This window comes from Filicampus tigris, chromosome 4, assembly GCF_054856515.1.
Source record: "Filicampus tigris isolate MCC_2025a chromosome 4, RoL_Ftig_1.0, whole genome shotgun sequence".
Taxonomy (NCBI): domain Eukaryota; kingdom Metazoa; phylum Chordata; class Actinopteri; order Syngnathiformes; family Syngnathidae; genus Filicampus; species Filicampus tigris.
Window position 1 is genome coordinate 19564694 of NC_141220.1, and position 23037 is coordinate 19587730.

Sequence of the window (23037 nt, forward strand, 5' to 3'; positions counted from 1 at the left end):
CCCCCGTTGTAGCGCCGTCTACAAGAATTTCCTGAATCTCTCCTTTTGTCACGTGACACCGGGATGTCGGACACTGAGGCGTCAGTGAACGCCTCATTGGGCAGAGGCAGGACAGCGGGACAGTTTGGAGGAAGAGGAGGACTGAACTCAGTCGACTCACATTCACTCACTTTCTCACTCAAAGCGTGGACGTTTCCTTTTTTATTTCTTTAGATTGTGAAGAACGAAAAAATAACAAGGAACGGCTTCTCCTCTTCTTTGGCGTGTTTGTGGTGAGTTTAAGGAACCTCGGTAAAGGTCTTTTCCTCCCATCTGTTGAAAGCTGCTTGTTTTCTGTGACAGACAGCCTCCCCGTTTTCGCTGTCCTGTCCAGGCAGCAACCCTGCCCTGCCCTGTCAATAACGATATGCAAGCATTATTTGGTGTAGGTGTTATTGTACCTGTGGAACACGGTAACTAGCTAATGCTAACATAAAAGCTGTAAGAAAACCCCCAAGAATAATTACAATTGTTGATTTGAATGTGAGTTAGCTTGCTTTACTGTGAAGTCAGTGTAAAATTCCAGAACAACAAGTTTCAACTTTTATTTTTCCTACCTGATATAAGAAATTTTATACGGACGCATGCTTTTACTTACCTTATGTTCTAAAGTATTACGCTTTTAGGGAAAACGGGAATTTTCGTAAGGAGGATTTTCCCAACCTAACAAAAGTTACAAATGTTAAAGCCATCAGTTTCCAAAAAGTGTAAACAATTTGAAAGTGTGCTTTGTAATAAATCTGTCTTACACATAATATAAAGTGTGATCAAAATGATGATTCACCAAAACATTAATGCTATTAATGCTATGAGTATTACGTTCACTGTTAATAATCATAAATAAATAATATGCACTGTAAAAAAACACAAGTTGTATTTTTTGGGGGCTAAAACAGAAATTTAAGAATATAAAAACTACTACAACTATGAATTATTCACATTTATGGCAACAATGTTATGTAGCACAAAAATAATTTGCTGAGTTGTTTTGAATATATCTTTAAGTTGGGGGACAATACAGGAGACAATCTGTTAACTCTTATTTGTTTGTTGTGAAATATGCAAAAGCTGCTTTTTCACAACAGCAAAACTTCAAATATTTTATTGAGTTGCCCAACTTAATTTTTTTTCAAAGTTTGTTGCTTTGAAATTCTGAGTTCACTCAACTCTTTTTTTGTTTATTTTGTTTTTTTACAGAGTGGTTGCACAATTTACAGTGGTGTAGAATGCACTGCATCATACTGATACACATTTAATACTGTATATTTTGGGTAAATTATTCACCTGCATGACACAATTTAACAAAGATAATGCAACAAGAAATGTATTAAGTTTGACAATACCGCCTAGTTATTAATATGATCATAGATTGTAGTTGTGTAGAATGCACTCTATACAGAGAACCATTTCTAATATTGTGATTACTTTATTCATATTCTACGAAAAAAGACATTATAAACCCTATGGCAGATATTCGCAACACATCTGTAAATGGCTCTAAATTGAGTATAATAAAGATGACAATGCCTCCAGTCACACTGTTGACATCTCTATTGACAAATATTGCTCCTTTATACCATGAAGTGGGTGACGACACCCCACAGACGTCAGCCAGTTGTAGTCGTCATGCAGTTGGCTCAGCGTTGTTGGTACAATACGACAGTGTCATTAACACACAGAGTGAGTTGTCTGCATTGCGCAGCAAAATCAAGCTCTTGTCCATGTATTGTGTCTTCATGTTGGCTGGTGGGTGCAGCTGTGTGTGAGTGTGAGAGAGGAGATCCTTGGGTGGCCCTATGTCACTGTGTCCTAGTCCCACTGCAGCTCCCATGTTGTGTAAACATCTTTGTATACCTTCCCATGCTGGATCAGCGTCCAGCAGGGTTATAACACTCTGGGCCTGATTTGGGTACTCTTCCAAATTTTCCATCGTGAAACCCATCAAAGCTGCCAAGCGACATGCCTGATTGCGAATAACCTGGACAATAATGAAAAAAATACAGTCATTGACTCACATCCTCACACTTGCCAATTGGACCTCGCACACGTATCAACTCGCCACAACGGAAAAACTGTGAGCCCTAGTGTTCTTATCGGGAAACAATATTTGCTTACAATTGTGCTCAGGGCTCATAAGTTTATATACACTGGCAGAGTTTATGAAATATTGTAAGAACCATTTCATTAGTTTCTTTATTGATATGTTTTGTTTAATGAGTGTGCTATTCTAAAATGCCTTATGCTTTAATTCAAATCCATTAAAAAGAATATAAATGTGTTTTGCTTGAATGCTTCATATCGTACAAATTAGGGCCAGGAAATGTAAACTTCTGAGCAAAACAGTACTTAGTTTTTTTTTTTTTTTATTGAATCACAAACAACATGGCCCATTTGTCAAGGAAGAAATGGATTACCCTGGGCGAGAAATAAAGGCGAGAGTGTGGATATTTGAGAGGCTCTTGGCGGCGATTACCCCATTCGTTGACTTCAGCAGTTTGGTGACAGAGACTCTCCACGCTTTGCTTTTTCAGCCACAGCTTCATATGAAATTATAAATAATGTTGAATTAAATATTTTTGAAAAACGCAACATTAGTAAGACTTGCCGTGGATGGCTGAATACGCTGAATACATTTTTTGGTGAAAGCTCATGTGATACAACATGGCATTTTTGATTGGCAGTTACATCAGCAACATTGCATCATCTGCGATTCAAATTTCAAATCGCTGCAAAACTAGTGGCCGACTGTCGGTCACTCATCCAAATTAGTTTCGGAACTCCACACACTACGGGACAACTTCACCTCACTTCACATTGCTGGTCTTAAGATGAAAAAAAAAAAGTTAAATGGTTTTCAGCTCTTTTACACCGGTTGTCAACTGCCTCACACACAAAGTGAACACACAATTTAGTGCCTGCTATTTGGAATCTTTGTAAACCAGAACCTCTGTTTCCCCCTTAGTTCATCTGTTAATGCAGTAGCAGCCACGATGGCCGGACTAGGTGGCTCCCCGGAAATGAGAATGATGACGCCTTATGTTGACCCACACAATCCCAGAGGCGGCCATGACAGCTTGTTTGGAGTTCGGGTACAGGTTCAAGGAATTAAAGGTCAGCCCTTTGTAGTTTTGAACAGTTCCGGTGAAGAAAGCCACAGAGATGTATCAGTCATCACGCACCAGACTGGGTACAAGCCGGGCATGGTAAGGAGGTCCGTAGACGAGACTAACTCCTCGTCAGAGTTTCATTACCAGAAACATCCAGAGATCCTGAGACCGTACGACCCCAGAAGCAACAACCTCAACCATCTCAACCCTTCGCAAACCATTCCCGGAAGAACAGCGGACCGGGCCAAAGCCCGTATTCCGCTTCCAGCAGAAGGCCCGACAGATGACCAGAACACGCCTCCTTTGGACGGACAATCGCCGGCAAGGTCCCCAAACTCAGTAGACTCGGAGCCCTCCATGTCCGTCGGCAAATTAATCAACCAGTTCAACAGTAGCCAGCGTAGAGGAAGAGGCGGCCCCAGAAGTCGGCTGGACCCAGAGGAAACGCGGAGATCACGTAGCGTGGACAGCGGCCGAGCTTCCGACTCGTCTTCCTCTTCATCCAGCAGGACGTCATCTCTGAAGGGGGGCAGCAGCGGCTTGACCTCTGGCGGGGTGTATCCTCCGGGGTCGGCCAGGGCTCGACTGCTGGGCGGAGAGGCCAACAAGAGAGAAGAGAACAAACCCCGCATGCCGCTCAAAGCTCATCATGGGATCGACATGGCAGGAAAAGTACTTTACAAAACAAAGGAATGGTCGCAGAGCGCCTGCACGGATGGAGCAGAGGAAAGAGACGCTCAGGTAAAGTGATGTCCTCACAGACACGGTTCTCATTTAAAAGGTTCTGTTTAATTATGCTCTCTAACCAGGTCACTCCTGATCTTCTGAAAGGACAGCAGGTGTCGGTCGACCCGAATGAAGACGCAGCGAAGCAAATGCTCTTCACCTACCTCAAGGAAGGGTGAGTGACCACATAAAGAACTAGAGGAGTAGATGTATGACAAAAATGCTTAAAAATGTTTAAGTAAGGACAATTTTTTTTTTTATTTAACCAATGTACAAAAGGGTATTGTTATGTTTTAATGTTCAAATGCATATAGAATATGCACTCCCGAATTACAAAGGCTTTGAAGCAAACAAAAAACATCCACATAGTATTATTTTTTTCCCCCCTGTGCAAAGAGACTCTTTTGCATTCAAAGATGGCACAAAACTGCTGAACAGCAAATCAACATTAAATTGGAAGTCAACCCAAACATATTTTTTTCAAGAATATGTTCCCAGCAGGCCCACTAGTTGAAACGCGGCATTGTGATTAATTTTGCGTTTGTGGAATATAAGTTAAGCAGAAAAATGCACTCGTTTTTAGCCATCTCTGGGGGCGGCCATTTTGTCTTCTGTCGACTGAAAATGACATCACAACTTCTCACAACGACCAATCACGGCTGACCAGTTTTCTGAATCTGAGCCGTGATTGGCCGTCGTGAGCAGTTGTGATGTCATTTTCAGTCGACAGAAGACAAAATGGCCGCCCCCAGAGATGACTAAAAACGAGTGGATTAACACATATTCCACAAACTCAATATTTATCAGAATGCTCTGTTTCAACTAGTGGCTTTGCATAGAACATATTCTTGAAAAAAATATGTTTGCGTTGACGTCCGCTTTAAGTGGAATAACTTATTTTGTGCACGTTTTCACAAAAATCAACTCACTCAAAGATTTTATTATTATACTCTATGTTTATCTTATATGTCATTCAAAATCCCCCATTATAATAGACTGACTCACGCAAGTGCATAACACTGCAGTAAAGGACCGTAAAGTTCGTCCCCACTGCATCGTGGGTGCTTCAGCCATTCGGCACAACAGCCTCTCCAATTATGCCACCAGACTTGTTAGTAACACTAAGCATTGAATATAACCATGTTTTTGTTGGACACAAATTCATTAACTCCTCATATATTTCAATGAACTGTCACTGGTTCTTATGAAAAAAAAAAAAAAAAACTCCTTTTTTTGTGTACTTTTGAGATAGAATAAAGGGTAAGAATCCTTTTTTTTTTTTTAACTTACACTATTGTGATAGTGTGATAACAGAGTTCCTGGCACAGCTGCTCACACACGCACACACAGAGTCAGTCGGTCAGGAATGCGGAGCGTGATCTTTCTTCCGAAGATATAACTTGCAATGTTTTAAAGATCTATCACCTATTTTGACACATGTGCTCAGACAAAAGTCTTTGCGGCAGGCTGATTGAAGTTTGGCCAACGTTTTCATCCCTGCGCAGTCAAAGCAAGAAGATAGAAGTGTTTTTAAGGCATTTGTCTTCTCAGGACGACTGACGAAGTGTCCGTCACTAGGAGGAAAGTCAACCTGCTGCTTGAAAGGATCAACAGACTGAAATGGAAAACGGCTGAGAATGTGGAGGAGGAGGTGAAAGTGAGTGGAGGAGTGAAATGCTCCCCATTGTAGCTCACTATTGAGTAATGTCATATGTTTGATTGGAATTTTCACTTCTGCAGGATCAGACAGTAGAGGTGAATCAACTGCTGGAAAAGCGGGAAGCACTGGAGTCACAAGTGTGTGACTTAAAGCAAAAACTGGAAACCGAGATGAAGGTTTTGTGTGGTTATTACCTTACTCGATACGTCCAAATTAGTCAAACTTTCGTCTTGAGACAGATGATTTTGTCCCCCAGAATGAAAAGACACTTGCCAAAGCCTGTGAAAAGGCCCGGATGGAAAAGAAGAAGCTGCAGGACGAGTTGGCCAAGAGTCAGGCCGAGCTCTCCAAACTCAGGAACAAACTGATGGAAATGGAGTCACAACTTAAGTCTACCAAAGACGAGTGAGCATATGGCCTTCATTGTTTATTTGTTAAAACTGCAAATCACTTAACACCAACATGGAAAGCACAGAACAATGCAGCACAGTGTATTGTACAAATACTTAGAGAAGAAATTTCAGTAGGGATGTCACAATATCGCCAATATCGTGATATTGCGATATTAAATTTGCCACAATATATCGTCGCCGTCGCGTCACAATATTAATAGCAGCAAATCTTTTTAAATGCCCAAGTTGTTTGGCATTTGTGCAGTTGCAGCTCCCACTGGTGGTTAGTTTATTAGTGCAGTTTAATTTGATGCAATTTTTTGCTACCCACGCTATTCGCCAGATAAAGAGGAACATAACACATTTCAGTTACTCCACAAATTGACCCGATTCACATTGTGTGCGCGCATTAGCCAGTAAGTGCCTCAATATTAGGTGTTCGTCATTGTAGGTCATCTATTTCTTTGTGGATGCTGCATAACTTTAAATATCAATTATTAATACCTATGAATGGTTCCGAATCTTTTTAACGCGACCAAAAATGCATCCAAAAAAAGATTTTCGTTCCGACTCCTAACGAACAGCACTGCACATCGTGTCTTTCCCAGGTTGACTCAGATGATCGCAGACAGGGAACGCTCTAAGGTGCAGATGAAGGACCTCCAGCAGCAGCTGTCCGAGATGCACGATGAATTGGACCAATCCAAGAAGGCAGAAATGATAAATGTGGAGAAAGAAGTCCTCCTGAAGGTATGGCAATTCTACATAGCTGATCAAGCAGACAAGATGACAGCGTGGATGAACACATGTCATGTCGCAGGAGATGGCCCAGCTGCGTGCAGACTTTCAGGAGATGCTGCTGGTGAAGGAGGAGCACGAGGAGCTTCTAAGGCAGCAGGAGAAGGAGCTCAGCGACTTGAAGCGGGACATCAAAGATGAAGTGGAGACCCACGATAAATACATTGCTGCTCTAAAGGAAGAATATGAGCTAGAGCTTCAACATCTCCTGAGAGATTTGGAAAAGACTAAAGAGGTAAGTCCAAGACATTCTTTGTTGTTCTTCTTGCCACCATCTTCACTTATCATTCGAATTTAGAGCAACGGCGTGCTGGGCCGAGAAAAGGTGGAGGCGTTGGAGGAGGGCGGTGCAGCCAAGGAGAAGGTGCAGGAGCTGAGTCAGCAAAGGGACCAACTCAAGGGAAAAGTGCAGGAGCTGAGCAGCAAGGTGGATCAGCTGAGCCGAGCCGTTCAGGAGTCGAAAGCGTCGGAGAGACTGCAGGATCAGCGAGTGAAGCAGCTGGAGGTTCGTTTCCTCCACCTAGGAGGAATTTTTAAAAATGTTTTTATATCTCAACCTGGATTGGAGTTACTCTAGGCAGCATGTAAACTAGTGGTGAGCACAGCTGCATCGCCGTTCTGAAGTTTATTGTGTCTAATTTATTGCTTGTGTTTGTTAAAAAAATACATGGGGAGAAGACCTTAGAAAAATAATCGCATATTAAATGGTGTGTGTGTGTGTTGGGGGTCGCAATTCGATTCGTTTTTAAAATCATTCAGGCCTACTAGAAATCCCATTTAATGGAATGGGATGATCAGACACTTTAATGTTGACTCGTTCTTTTGGGTCAGGGATACATTTTTTTCTATTTTTCTATGACAATATTAAGATTCTTCATCACAGCCATTCTCATTTGCAGGTGACAAATGAGGTTGAGATGTGGGTCCTTGCAAATTGTTTTTATTTCATTTTTGTGCCCCGGGTGGAATGATGTCATGCGGCCTTTGGTTTTCCTGTTGCTTGTTTGTCCTACAGAGGGAAAAGCAGCAGTTGGAGGAAACGCTGCAGGATGTGAGGAGGAATGAAGAGGAAATGTGTCAGTCCAACCGCTCGCTGCTGACTCGTCTGGAGGAAGTGCAAGTAAAAAAAAAAAGAAAAAAAAGAAATGGAGGACTGGGTGAAAGTATCTTGACATATCTTGATATAAAAGTTATGCCATCGGTTGTTTTAGAGTAAGCTGACCAAACTCAACCACGAGCACAGGGACATGAAAGAGAAGCTAAGGGTGGAGCGGAAACAAACTGAAGAGTTATGGAAGAGCAAAAGTGAGCTGGAGGATGAGAGAAGGCTGCAGGACAGGACAGTGGAACAACTTCAGAGGAAGGTATGAGCCTCCCTGCCTCTTTCTCTTGCTCACGGGCGGGACTGACTGAACCTTAACGGGGGAGTTTCACCTCTCTGCTTGTAAATCTGTCCGCTCAGATGAATAGCATCATGGAGGACTGCGAGGCGTCCACGGACGTTCTTCAGAGCCAGGTCGACGAGGCCAAAGAGAGGAGTCAGAGGGAGTTGGCCGAGCTGCGCAGGCAGCTGCAGGAAAAGGGAGCCGAGCTGGAGAAATCCCGGCTAGCGACCAAAAAGCTTCAAGATGAGGTGTGGCCCTCGCAAATCATTTTGCTGACTCATCAGAACGTGGGTTCGGATGTCTAAGTCTCTGATGGACTAGACCAAAGGGACTTTGCAGATACGAGCTGCCAAGGAACGCTTCCAACAGTCGAAAAGTAGTCAGAAGTATCACTTCTTTAACTTTCCTCTATAGTCCTCATTTTCATGTTTATTCTGTGCTCAGCTGCTTCCTCTGGAGGAGGAGCTGCGGAGGTGTCACAGGGAGCAGCAGGAGGCCCAGTCCAGGGCCCGGCAGCTGGAGCAAAAAGTGGATGAGCTGGAGGAGAGGAACGGCACCACGGTGGAGGAGCGCGAGCGGCACGTCAAGCTCCTAGAGGTGAACACAGGCCCGAAGCCTCTTTTTGGAAGAATTGTTTACTCTCTGCCAAACTGCTGCTTGTTGCAAAGTGAGTTGACTCGCGATCGCTGCCGCCAAACAGCTTTTACCTCAAGTTCTACAGCCACAATAATAAACATACTTGATTTAATGCAACACTCTTTCAGAACTGGCATTCTGCAATTGTAGAAGACAACTGGACTCTTTTTAGCTGACCTTTAGTGCTAAAAGCTTCTTCAATTATAAATCTTAGGTGTGGAGTCCCCCTATTTATGTCTCTGGTGGGAAATAAGGGAGCCAGGGGATTACCATGACCTGGATGAATGATAAGCAACGTAGACAAAAGTGACATTATTGTGTTTTGTAATTGTTCATTTTTGTTACAACTCTTGTCGATGAGCCTATGAAGTCGCTCATGCATACATGAGCAGACTTCATATTACACTTGATCACATGCCATGGGGCGTTAATGTGTTCTGGCACCACTATTTGTCTTTGCCTTGTCCCTGGGAGCTATGAGGGTGCCGGACGGCGCCACCGCAGTAGCATCTCACGGCTCGGCACTATTTGTCATGATGACAAAACATTACACAGTGACATCAGTGTGTTGACACTGTGCGTCGAGCGAGGAAGCCTCGTGTTTACTGGGAAAAGTTCTCCGACCTGTCCGAGTGCGACATAAACACTGGAACATTGTACAATCACCGACGCCCTAGAGAGAGGAAATCTCTTTTTTTCCAATACATTCTCTGAGCCAGGTTTTTGTGCAATAAAAAATATGAACAAGATAAATAATTTCAATAATTTCAATACACTTTATTTGACTTTTGTCAAAGCCTATTAGAACAGCTGAACTTTATTTGAGGTTAATGAGAGGCACTGTAAATGGTGGCGTGTAGATGTTGGCATTGGCAATCGCATTGAACATAAATTTGAATGTGGTTTGTTCATTCTGAAGACACCCACATCACCAGTCATAAGAGGTTGTGCACACTTATGCAACTACTTTATCTCAGTTGTTTTTTGTACTTCACCTCTTGAAAATATTTTTTTTACCAGTTGTACAAGATATGCTGTATGTCACATTATTGGCGTATAAGCATTTTTTTCAAAATGATTTATCCTGGTCTAACATTTTTACATTTGCAAAAATCGACTAACTTTTTCACGATTTTTGGGATGGGGTATGTTTGAATATCATTATTTCTGTCTTATGTTGTAATGTGTTAATGTGTAAAAATAAATCAACAAAAATCATATTTTAAAAGAGCTAATATCAGCCAATTAAATGTATTTATAAATAACAACTGCCAATAATTGAAATGCTATTAGTAAGACACCGCTTTCCTGTTATTGATGAAAGTATATGAAAATAACCCATATTCTACATTAAAATGATGTTTTGCCATTTTTCCCCCTTCTCAGGGCCGCATTGGTCAGCTGGAGGAAGACGTTAACGATGAGCGCACCACTGCTGACCGCCTGATGGAGCGATTAGACAAAACCAAAGAACAGGCAGGTTTACATGCCTTTATCAAGAACACTGACCTATTTTATTTGTATAGATTCAGTCAAGGGTCAACCTGCCCATTATTGAATTATTATCTCAAGTTGTGCTTTTACCAGAAACAGATGTGCGGGCTGCATACTCAGATTTCCCCACAGCTGTCCGGTCGTCTTCTAAAAAGTGTGTTTTTGTTTCATTGTGTTCACTTTGTTGTCACACTAATGTATGCCTCCACTCCTCATGTCATATGTTTTTTCTTATCTTATGTCAGTCAGCATGGGACCCTTTTTTTTTCTCGAATAGGCCATTGTTAGAAGCAGAGTGGACTAATTGACACAAAATACTGTTTTGGATGCAGCGCAAAGACACAAAACAGCAAACTATTGTGTGTGGTGACTCACTTTCCCTTCACTGGGCCTCTCGATGTTATTAGAGAGGAGAGGCTGCTAAGACTAGACAGCATTTCCTATTTTTTAATGAAGTCAGTTTAAACTGAAAGTGACCCTTTTCATTAGTTTTTTTTTTTTGTCAACATGGGAGGTAGCACAAACACATCCAGCCGATTTAAGAGATATTTAAAAATTCTGTCTGCTTTGATTGGCACTGTCATTCCATATCTATCTATCTATCTATCTATCTATCTATCTATCTATCTATCTATCTATCTATCTATCTATCTATCTATCTATCTATCTATCTATCTATCTATCTATCTATCTATCTATCTGTCTGTCGTCTGTCTGTCTGTCTGTCTGTCTGTCCATCTGTCTAGCTATTTAGCTATTTAGCTGTCAAGCTATCTACCTAGCTATCTACCTTTTTTTATTACCTAGCTAGCTACCTAGCTATCTAACTAGCTAGCTACCTAGCTAGCTACCGAGCTAGCTATCTAGCTAGCTATCTAGCTAGCTAGCTTTAGGTATCTAGCTAGCTATTTGGCTAGCTAATAGTTAACCGAAATAAATATTATGTGTGTATGTGTATGCACCTAGAGCCTACTTTTTGTTTTGCCCTATTGCACTGGAGAGTTTTTATTGCAATGCCATTTCATTGTATTGTGGCCTATGTGATGTGTGTCAGGTGGATCAGATGAGGAGTGAGTTGATGCAGGAAAGAGCAGTCAGGCAAGACCTGGAGTGCGACAACATGAGCCTGGAAAGACAGGTAGGGCGAACCCATCATTAAAAGTAGAATTTACTGTATATGTGTAGCTGGTCCGAGCTAAAATGGGACTCTGCGCTGTGGTCTTGTGGGTGATGGAAAATGGTGAGGCATAAAAAGCAGTTCTTTGGCCAACCAGAAGGGGGCGTTTATTTTCTAGTCTGTGTGTAATAAACACAAATGTACAACAACTTTTTCAGCTGAGGCCCTCATGCACACCTTTAGAGAAAAGATGGCAGTAGACATGACACTGCCCCATCCACATTGGCCAAACAAGCGGTCAATATTGACCATATATTCTGTGAGCTGTAATCAAGTGCTATACACAACCATCACATCACGCCTAGGTCACTTAATCAAAATAAATAAAATGAAATCAATGATTTGAAGACTCCCAATAAAAATTGCATACATATAAGCAATCACATCAATTATAATTGATCACAAAAAGGAATGGATTTCGCTGTCAAGACTACTGCAACCCACTCCAAGTAAAATTATCCAGACTAAATCTATGCGAGAAATGATTCCATTGGTGCATCATGTTTTCGGTGACTTGGATATCTACTTGAATAATTCACTTAACATATTTGTAAACCTGATATTTCTTGTCATGTATCATTCTGTAAATAAAACCTTCACTACATTCTACATTATTGTACTGTAAATTAGGTGGTAAACAGTACAGGGTGTACCTGGCGTCTCACCCCAAGTCAGAAGGAATATGCTCCATCTCACTTAGCCGCTCACTGAAACAGCTCATCTAGAAGAACACTTGGGATGTTGGACTTGAGAGATGGCTAAAACTGTCTATTCTATTTCATCTTAAAGATGTTTGATGGGGTTAAGGTCAGGGTTCTGTACATTTTTTGACCATAGTGGAGCAGAAATTTGCCTATACCCAAACGGTTCTGTAAGAATACATTTTTGTATTCTATTTTGCGTATGAGACCTGCTCCTGACCTGTACTGGCCACCCAGCATTTAATTGAATTTTGCTTCATTTATGACATTCCTCTGTTTCATTTCCTGCATCAGAATAAAGACCTGAAGAGCAGAGTGACTCATTTAGAAGGATCACAGAGGACCAACCAGGATTCTCTCATTTCCAAACTCAACAGCCGCATCCAAGAACTTGAGGAGCGGTTGCAAGGAGAGGAAAGGTAAGTGTTCCGTATATATATATATATATATATATATATATATATATATATATATATATATATATATATATAATATGTTTTATGAAATAAAATAAAATATACATATATAGTTTTATATTATATGCTTGTTTATATAGTGACTAGACAAATTCAGTACTTAAAAAGTGAAGTCCACGCTTACATATTGTTTTATGAAACATGAAAAGTTCAAGTGATAAAGCTACCCATTTGTTTACATTATTGTTGTAATCCGATTTTGAAAGTCAGAAACTTTTGCGACCTTGAAAAAAATAATCACATTTAATTACCGTCGATTATATTTAAAAACATTCACCTCTGTTGTCAACTAAAAACATTTACAGTCATAAAACAGTCTAATCCCAACGTGTAAATTAATACAGAGGACATATTTGACATAATAGTTATGTGGCAATCCCCCTTTGTGGTATCACTTTCCCTCCGCTTGCAAGGCTGCGAGCATCACAGTGGGAGGGTGTAAAATTACAGGAAGCTGCAGCTGATCTCTTGGCGCATCTCCTTTCAGGGACAACAACAACTTGCAGCAAGCCAACCGCAAGCTGGAGCGCAAGGTGAAGGAGATGAAGATGCAGGCCGACGAGGATCACGCCAACCTGCAGACGCACAGGGACCAGGTAGGAGAGGCCGCGTCGCCGTCGCTCATGCTCGCCCCAAAGCCTTCTGTTGTCTGACTTGTTGCGAACGGTGCAGTTGACTCAGAGACTGAAGACGGCCAAGAGGCAGATGGACGAGGCTGAGGAGGAGATTGAGCGCCTGGAGCACGCCAAGAAGAAGCTGCAGAGAGAGCTGGAGGAGCAGCTCGAGGCCAACGAGCAGCTTCACGGCCAAATTGACACCATGAGGAAAGACATGAGGTGAATGTTTACCATTGGATTACACACAAATTACAAAGTACCAGTTAACTTTGGGATTGTTTTGTCTTTTTTTTTTTTTTTTTTTTGCATCACCAGGCGCAAACGGAAATCGCCTCCTGTAATTAAAGTGGTGGAGGATGGTGACGGCCTGGATGACACTGGTTCTGATTAACGGGATAAAAAACTCACATCACGTTTGGACTTAATGAGGAATTTTCAGTTGTTCCAGTAACAAACTCCTGTTATCCTGGCATTGTGTTCACACTGACCTCTAGTGGCAATATTTTTAACTACATGATGTGCCAAACAAAGCCGCAGTGCACACGATGTGGACAAAAGTATTGAGACTGTACCAACAACCCGTTTTCTATAGCAGGGGTTTTCCAATTTAGAACAAACTAAATCCCATCAAATGCATTTGGGATGAACTAAACTAGAAATTATGAGCAAGGCCTTTTCTCAGGCCCGTATCGGTGATCTCACAAATGTTCCTCTGGGTGAATATGTACTTGTGCTTCCCCTTCCTATATGTACTAACCCTCTATTTAAATACTTTTGTCCACATTCTGGGTGTTCATTTTTATTCGGTTCTATTGAGGTTAATCTGATCATCTAAAATATCTCCCAACTAATGATTCCATGTACTGTACTTTTCAAAATGTGTATTGATGTTTATAACCCTCCAGAAACTCCATACAAATAAAAGAAAATACTACTGTGACTTGTTCACGTCATCGTAATCATGCACCCGGGCAGTCACGACACAATAGAAACCACACGTGTCAATCACAGTGCCCGGAAACTTGGCGATGTGTTTACGAGCGGATCAATCCTATGCACTGAATGGCTGCGCTGGGGCAGAGGTGGAGATCTGACATGACATCCGCTTCTCAGACGTTAACGCAGCAGCACGTCGAGGAACTTTTAATCACAGTCAGAACAGTGAAACAAGAGAAGCATGAGGAAACATTGTGCAATCAAACATGGAATACTTAAGGAATTCCTGGCAGAGTTCCTTGGGACCTTTGTTTTGGTGGTAAGTAGCACTTTGCATTCATAATTTATTCAATTCATTATTTCCCTTGAGTTGTACTCTCACTTCATTAGAACTTTCAATAGAATATGAGAGCCGTCAAGTTAAATCTGCAATTAGAAATACAGTTCACTAATTTGACCGACGCTGTCAGAGGTATTCGTATTGCGGTTGTAGTCGCAGGTGTTGGACCTGGAAGGCATCATACTGAAAGCTGTTTCAAATATTTTGCCCCTTTGAGCTGAAATTCCAACCTATTACAAACACCTCTCAGTATGATGTACTGTTGTGCGTTTCTGTACTACCGCAAATGATTATATACTAAAAACATTGCTGAATGAATTCTGAAAAAAAAACATTTTCATCTTTGTAAAGGCAGATTTTTAGCTTCTCATTGTGCAGGTATACCTAGTATATTGCCCAAGTGAGTGTATAGCATGTCTAATGCCAGAATGTCTGAAAAATGTATAGGTAAATGTAATAAAAAAAAAAATATATATATATATATATACTGTATATACAACTGTTGTGTTTCAGTTGTTTGGTTGTGGCTCAGTCGCCCAGACGGTCCTCAGTCGAAACTCTTTGGGGGAGCCACTCACTGTGCACATCGGTTTCTCTGTTGGACTGATGATGGCGGCTTACATAGCTGGTGGAGTATCAGGTAAATATGATTAGTAATCGTTACAAGATGCATGATACGTTGCCAGACTGAAAGCTGTCCAGTGGGTGTTGGTGATAGCGGTTCTTTTTCATATATGCTCAGATTTAAAGCATTAGGCACAGGAATTATTCATTACTTTATTATTGGATTATTGTTATGTTGGACTTTTTTTTTTTTATGGTACAGTAGATGATTGAATCAGAAACAATTGGAGAATGCCCAGTGGGATACACTGTATTCAGTCATGCATCTGTGTCCTTGAATTTAAAGCATCCATCCATCCATTTTCAAAAGTGCTTGTCCTCATTAGGGTCACGGGTGAAATGGAGCCTACCCCAGTTGACTCTGCGTCAGAGGTGGAGTGCACCTGAACAAATAACCATTCTGCTTACATTCATACCTATGGATAATTTAGCCTTCAATGAACCAAACATGCATGATTTGGTGATGAGAGGAAATCAGAGAAAACCCACACGAGCACGGGGAGAACATGCAAATTCCATCGGCCATTTTCGACCCAGGGCCTCAGAACCGAGAGGCAAACATTTAAGAGTCAATGGCTGCCTGTATTATGTATATGTATATGGATATGTATATGGATATGGATATGTATATGTCGGCCTCCCGTGCAGCCATGCGCCACCTCTGAATTTCTGCTGCGTTCCCGCCCAGCAGAAACGTGCCATCTCTACGACAGAAGTCAATGAGTGTGCACTGGTCATTGATTTTGGTAGCGTCATGGCGCAGCCTCCCCGGGGTCGTCCGTAACCCGGGGTGCTGAATGTCCTGCAAACATTGATCACGGGCCCACGTCCGCGCGTCTGTGGCAAACATTGGCTTCAAAACGTGACCGTGATCATTTGAGCAGCAGGATCAAATGGCTTGCGTGAAAAGCCAAAAGGTTTTATTTGTTTCAAAGAAAGTCAATGCTGCTATAGTTGTCATTTTTGTAAATTATTGTGTCTGACTGTCTGTTGTTCTTCAACCAACTCCTGCGACACCGCTGCGGGGCTACTTCCCTTATGCTGTCCCTCGTCAATGTGACAGCCTCGTTAATGGTGGAGAGGATATCATGCCAGGGGACATCAATCAGTCTTACCTCTCACACACAACTGAAACCCGCGTTCGCTATTTGTTTATCGTTGTTCAAGAAGCAAGTCTTATACACCCTTCTGAAATGCTTTTAGACACACTACTAAAATGGATATTTCAGTATATTTCAGTAGTGTGGGAGGTAGTTCTGATTTATGTACCTTAGCGGTAGCATCTCTCATTCTTGCCTTTGCCCCCCATCCCAGGGGGCCACGTGAACCCTGCCGTGTCTCTGGCCATGGTGATTCTTGGCAAACTGAAGATCTGGAAGTTTCCGTTCTACGTCATCGCTCAGTTTCTCGGCGCGTTTGCTGGAGCTGCTGCAGTATTTGGATTGTACTACGGTGAGCATACTTGCATTTTAGTCATGAGTTTGTGGTTGTATTTCCCAGCATTTATTGAGCCAAGACATATTTGACATCAGAAATATCAATCACCACATATCAATTACCAATAATACCAATTATCATTGATTTTTTTTTTTTTTTTTTGCTTTGTATCATTAGACAAATTTTGAGTAACAAACCAGTTTCTGCTCAAGTGAAGTAAAAAAAAAAGAAACGCAGAAACGTTGGTACTGTAACTCCCTCATGCAGGCAAGGAGATCTACAGTCGTTTACTGAACAGGGCAAACAATCAAACACACAAATACAAAATGAAAACATCTTTCTGTCACTCACTAGGCCGCACTGTAGCATTTATGGCATTTTTTAAAGGGCTTTAAACACAATTTTGAATGATACAAGCACATTTAAACACATACAGTATAATTATATTGAGAGAGAGCAAGAGAAATGGATCATACAAAAATTGTGATCAGTGTAACTGTGTACGAGTTCTTTTGTTAACAGTAAAGGCATTTTTTTCCTAACTAACAAACTTATCATCTCACAATATAGATTAATAATCATGCTTGAAGATGTACATTTTAAAATGAACACACAGCTGTCACTTTCGGTAGGCATAAAAAGCAGGATTGAAGAGGATTTGACATTTAATATTCTGCAAAAAATAGATCGCAGATATAATAGTACTTCCTGTTTTCATTCTGCTTTTTTTTCAAATTTGTTGAACAAAACCGTCTAGTGGTCGACAGTGGAATTACAACTAAAAAAAACTGTAAAGTGTAAAATGTGTGAAATATTGGAACTGCATACCCGGAAGCCATGAAGGCCACTAATTGCATCTTCTGTCATCGAGTAGAAAAGCATAGTCCTACCTACCATCGCTAGCATAGATAGATGAACAACATCCATCCATCCATTATCCAAACCGCTTATCCTCACGAGGGTTGCGGGCGCGCTGGAGCCTAACCCAGCTGTCTTCGAACAGTAGGAACAAGATATGTAATTTGTTCTAAATTAATCATAGTTTTCACACCACTTAACTCATTCACTGCCAGACATTTTCAGGCGCTCTTTTACGCTAATGTTTGAAAAAATTTGAAAAAATATAAATACGTTTCTGGGATTGATTAGCCGGACTGTGAAAAAACAAGTAAATCCGTCAATGGCAGTGAATGAGTTAAGTAAAATCGGACAATTTCCCGCAGCACATCTGATGATCTCTCAATGCACATTAATGTTGCTGGGAATCACTGTATATTGCATAATCGGTAACTGTACATTTGAAAGTTAGATTTTTGATAAATGAGAACTTTCTAAACCCCTCACAGATGCTTTCATGGATTTCACCAGCGGAATTTTGTCGGTGACGGGAATTAATGCAACCGGTCACATTTTCGCATCCTACCCGGCGAGACACCTGTCGATTCTTGGCGGATTCATTGATCAGGTGAACTCAGCTCACAATGGTCCAAGCACCTCCCTAATGTGCTCCTCATCCCGTTCAGGTTTGAAACACAGCAAAATCTAGGAAATGTCACTAATGTGAAATTGATTGCCCCATTTAGTCAAAGAACAACCCCCTCGTTCATTTTGCTTGGCTTTGGGTTTAATGACCCGATTGACCAGAAGGTCAGACGTACGCTCAACACCAATTCCAGTCTGTTAAGATATTTTTGGATCAGTGCACTAACATGTTGGGGCTAGAAAATTGTTGAAAATGACAACAAGTGACCCACTCAGCTAAGTCTAGATAATGAGCTCAATGGGTTAACATTAGGGCCCTCCAGTTGTTTGCTTGAACACTGGACACTAACGGGTTTTTATTTGTATTTAGAATTTAAAAAAAAAATCTTCAGGGAATAATTGGAAAGGAAATTGAATTTGATTCCTGAGCCTATTGCTATTTACCAACTAATGAGGAAAATTTTTGTTCATTAAATTTAGTCATTGGCCTGTTACGCAGAAAATTTTAGCTAGCTATGTGTTTACAATGTTTTTTGGTTTTAGCTTAGTTTATATTTTTACTATTTCTTGAAAAAATGTAGTTTACTTATATCATAATTTAGCTAAAAAAAACAAACAACATAATAAGACATACCGGCACACACCAGATCCTAAAAAAAACGTAGAAAGTTTGCACCCACCTCCCTTCTTTAGGTTCCCTCTAAAGGATGTGGATTCATAGAAACTATTTATTTATTTTTTATTTTGTTTTCTTTAGAGGCCAAAACTGTGACAGACTAACTGGGTGGAATGTGATTGGAAACTCACAATGAAATATTTGAAAAACACTGTTTCCATTGATGTGTACAGTATTTATATTTGCATAAACACAAATTAAATCTAATCCCAAATGAAGGTGCATTTCTCTTTATTTACATTTAAATTCCAAGTGTGTTGTATTTGGAAGTTGGCCGGCAATTTTAAAATATTGCCGTGTGAACCAGGCTTAAGGTGCAGCAGGAGCAGTAGTAGATTATATTAGTAGGCCTATATAACATCCATCCATCCATTATCCAAACCGCTTATCCTTAACTAACAATATTTCCCACTGGAAAAATGTAAGATTGTGACACTTCTAATGTAATTTGAAGGACTTGAGCACAAGAAAGTGCAACCGCAGCGACATCATCACTCTCCTTGCAGGTGGTGGGCACTGGCATGCTGGTTCTGTGCATCCTGGCCATCATTGACGGAGGAAACATCGGTGCTCCGAAAGGTGTGGAGCCACTGGCCATCGGGCTGATTATCATGGCCATCGGTGTGTCGATGGGATTGAACTGTGGCTACCCCTTGAATCCAGCCAGGGACCTCGGGCCGAGACTGTTCACCGCTGTGGCCGGATGGGGGATGGAAGTCTTCAGGTGGGTGTGGGACGCACTTTTTCTTTTTTTGATTCAGCAGAAATTCAAGACTAAAAAAAAAAGTAAAAAAAATGTATTAAGTGTCCGACCTCTGGGACTCAATATAAATGTCGCACTGTGACGTGGTAAAGAATGCATAGCATCCTCCTCCGCCTTAAGTACACCTCAAATCGGGCTTCATGGAGATGCAGCTCACGCACAAGCCTAAACTCCCCCAGATCCTGCGGTGCCAGTATAATGAGATGGACCCATTCCCATTTTTTAGACGCTTCTCGTCTCCTCCTCCTTATATGTAAGACCAAGGATTTCCATTGTAAGAATGACAAATACATATTGTGGAACTGTGGCCTACTATGCATCCAAAGCAGTGGTTATAGCATACCTATCAGCCCTGGGCTGTGCTGAATCTTACAAAAGTTGTAATTTGCCCGTACATTTCTGTATATAATCTTACACATTATTTATCGCTCAGCGGGAGAAGTGGGGGAAATGGAACGGACATTTTTATATTGAATCTTACACAGTGTTTGTTGCTCAACGGGGAGGTTTGCTCGTGAAAGTCGGAACAAAGTTTGCAGTCGGAATCGCTTACGGACAGTCCGGATTCCAGCCGAAATGGGCAAGACGCGATCGGTCTAACAAAAAACGAGTTTTCAATTTTTTTTTCCCCGTAGAAAAATTTTTACATGGCGTACACAATTTGAAATGATCAAAAAACGTATAAAATACGGGCAAAACGTGTAAGTTGACAGGAATGTAAAAGGCGCCAGGCTACTTCCTGTACGGTTGCCAAGCAACCAGCACAAAATATGGGAAAGGCCGCCCTGTGCTGTACCTCACGCTGATTTGAAAAAAAAAAAGAAGAATTGGACCATATTTGTCCATACGAGGTTTCCGCCGCACAGCAAAGCTAATCACAGATTTTTAAAAATCTGTTAAATAATGTTGTCAGTTGTAAAATGAACGTCCGCCATCTACCACATGACTGGTTAGTGGACAAACAAACATATTGATTGAAATAAATGATTGGGCAACAAGCTTTGTTGGCTTATTATATAATGTCACATGCACCCAACAGACATGATCGATTGTTGTTGCTGTTGATGCAACATGGTTCCATTCCACTATCCAAAGTATCAACCTGCCATTTGTTTCTATGCAGCACGGCCGGCTACTGGTGGTGGATCCCAGTGGCGGGGCCCATGGTTGGGGCTGTGGTCGCCGCCGTCGTGTACTACCTGCTCATCGAGCTCCACCACCCCCGCGCCCAAGCCGAGAAGCCTCACGAAGACGAGGGGGAGGAGGAGGAGGAGGATGAGGAAGATGAGGAGGAGGACGAGGACTGCAGTCTGAAGGACAAATATGAGATGATCACCATGAGTTAAATTGTTTAACTCACTGAGTATCTCTCCTTGTCGAACCTAAACAAGAAGAGATATTATGTAATCTGCTCGTGTTCAAATGTGACTTCATGGAAATGTAATGGCCATTATGAAAGGATGAGTTGTAAATATTGTACTGTGGGATATTAGATATGGCAAGCATGATAATCCCCTTCACATTTGCTCCCGTTATTTTACAGTAGATCAAATATTTTTACTTTTTATTTGTTTTTGTTTCTTTGTGGTGTTTTATTTTCTAAAGCGAACCAGATGTATCCCTGTTGTTTATTTGAATAAAAATTTCTACAAACCAGTTACCTGTATTTTACATCTTTATCAGTTGTTTTGGGTAATATGATGGGTTAAGTTCCACACCACCCCCGCAATAAGTAAAATCCACAATATAGAAATACTCAATTTAAATACACCCTAGGAATGTTTTTATAGCATTTACGGCACTTATTTTTTTATGGTCTTTCAACACTTAAAATAATACAAGCCCATTGAAACGGTTGGTTGTGTCATTTTAAGGGTAGAAATACCGAGATAATTCGTACATTTCACGGAGGAAAACAACACGTAGAACATCGGTAGCTTTGACCGGAACAACAATACGTTTATTTTTGCAGTTCCTGCAGTCTTCTTCAGCGTAAAAGCATGCATGACACTACCAAAATAAAACATCTAGAAAGTGCAAGAGCAACGGTTAACACAAAAATATTGTACAAACAGTGTAACCGTGTAGCAATCCCTCTATGTGTTTAGAGTAAACAAATTATTTTTCCAAACTAACAATGTTACAATCTCAAAATGTACGGCAATAATCATGCCTAAAGATATACATTATAAAATGAATACTGTGTTTTCATTCTTCTTTCCAATTTACAGTGTGAAACAAAATAGCGTTCTTCCATTTATTGGCCAACAGTGGAATTACATCCAAAATAAAAGGGAGGCAGATTAAAATAGAGTTATAAATTGTACCCCCAAAAAACAGCTGCAAACCTAGAACCTGCGATTGAGGCGGTTTACTGTATACACATGATTGGTTTCCAGAGGCAGCACAAGTGGACTAGCGCTTAGCACGTCTGCCTCACAGTTCTGAGGTCCGGGGTGCAAATCTTGGTTCTTGTGTAGAGTTTGTATGTTCTTCCTATATTGTACTTGTGTTAGTTTTCTCTAGGCACTCTTGCTTACCCACGCATTTGAAAAACATGCATGTTCGTTTCACTGACTCAAATTGAAGTCCCTATATGTGGTTCATTGCCAATCATTGGCCTCCAAGCCACTTGGTGGCCTAGGGTCGTCATGACAACAGCTTTCAACAGCGTATGTAGTCAATCAAGCTACACCGTAAACTGTCATAGTTTACATTTCCTTACGAATGAATACAATTAACATCAAACATACAATTAATATATACTGCTCACTACCTATGACATATTCTGTATGTTTGCATGTTCAATTTAAAACCAACATAGAATCATGTCAATATGCTGAGTCCGGGGCCTGCTGTAAACAGACGGACAAATTAGCATGTGTGATGTTACGTACACCCTGTAGTCTACAGCATGGGAACAGCTTGCGACAAATTAATTCCATTCAATATGCAGTACAACGTTTGTAGAAGCGCAATTATCAACTGCAGGTGTGTTTGATAGTGATAGCGTTTGATAGTTTCATTTGTGTCTCTTGTATGAAGTGCGAAAAATTACGTATCTTGCCTGATATTGAATTGATATGTTTTGAGGGATGGGCAGAATTGTGGAATAGCCTTCATGTCTGGAGTGTGAATATTTTTTTTCTTCTCAGTATGAGCACTATAAGCAAGTTAATAAACGTTTTTTCCCTCTTGCGGCATGGTGGGTTTTGCTATTTACTTTGCTATCTGATCTTCTTCCGCTGACGTGGCAAACGTGGCACGTTGTAATTGTGTGTGCGCGCGCGTGTACTTGTACATGCATGCCGTATGCCGACTGAATGCCACCTGTGCCAGCTTCATGCCAGATCTGGCCCAAATGCCTTTGCTATGTGAATTGCAAGTCATCATTCAGCACAGTTTGAAAATATGCAATAAACTCAAAAGGTATTTGGAGGTATTACTTGCAAATGTCATGTTTGATTGATACTATCAGAGGCGTTGATATTAGAATATTTATTATTGTGGTTGTATGCTTGTATTATGGAATACATTTCATGTTTAGGTCATAAAGGTAAGAAAACACTTT

General features: G+C 41.0%; 2 protein-coding genes and 1 long non-coding RNA gene across 5 annotated transcripts; 2 read left to right on the top strand and 1 right to left on the bottom strand.

The window, feature by feature from the left end:
* The first annotated feature begins 63 nt into the window (after positions 1-63).
* On the top strand, positions 64-14148 carry LOC147148846 (cingulin-like protein 1). 3 transcript variants are annotated; one of them, XM_086027579.1, is made up of 19 exons: positions 64-185; positions 3002-3887; positions 3956-4047; positions 5424-5529; positions 5613-5708; positions 5789-5937; positions 6533-6674; positions 6745-6957; positions 7021-7227; positions 7738-7842; positions 7934-8086; positions 8185-8355; positions 8552-8704; positions 10130-10219; positions 11292-11375; positions 12410-12534; positions 13079-13187; positions 13264-13427; positions 13524-14148. In XM_086027579.1, the coding sequence occupies exons 1-19, from the start codon at positions 64-66 to the stop codon at positions 13597-13599; spliced, it is 3243 nt and encodes a 1080-aa protein (XP_085883705.1). In that variant the 3' UTR covers positions 13600-14148. The 3 variants fall into 3 exon arrangements, with proteins under 3 accessions (XP_085883705.1, XP_085883703.1, XP_085883704.1); XM_086027577.1 differs by having other exon boundaries at positions 126-272; XM_086027578.1 differs by having other exon boundaries at positions 126-272; positions 3983-4047.
* A 146-nt stretch (positions 14149-14294) lies between these two features.
* On the top strand, positions 14295-21122 carry aqp9a (aquaporin 9a). Its single transcript, XM_086027582.1, has 6 exons — positions 14295-14463; positions 14998-15124; positions 16423-16560; positions 17892-18010; positions 19210-19427; positions 20590-21122. Exons 1-6 carry the CDS (start codon positions 14386-14388, stop codon positions 20810-20812), a joined length of 903 nt encoding a protein of 300 aa, XP_085883708.1. The 5' UTR covers positions 14295-14385; the 3' UTR covers positions 20813-21122.
* Positions 18152-22679, bottom strand: LOC147148848 (uncharacterized). The gene is made up of 3 exons (XR_015086413.1): positions 22534-22679; positions 20573-20776; positions 18152-19477 (listed from the first exon to the last, which is right to left on the bottom strand). It is a non-coding gene; the product is annotated as an uncharacterized LOC147148848 (long non-coding RNA).
* Positions 22680-23037: the final 358 nt, after the last annotated feature.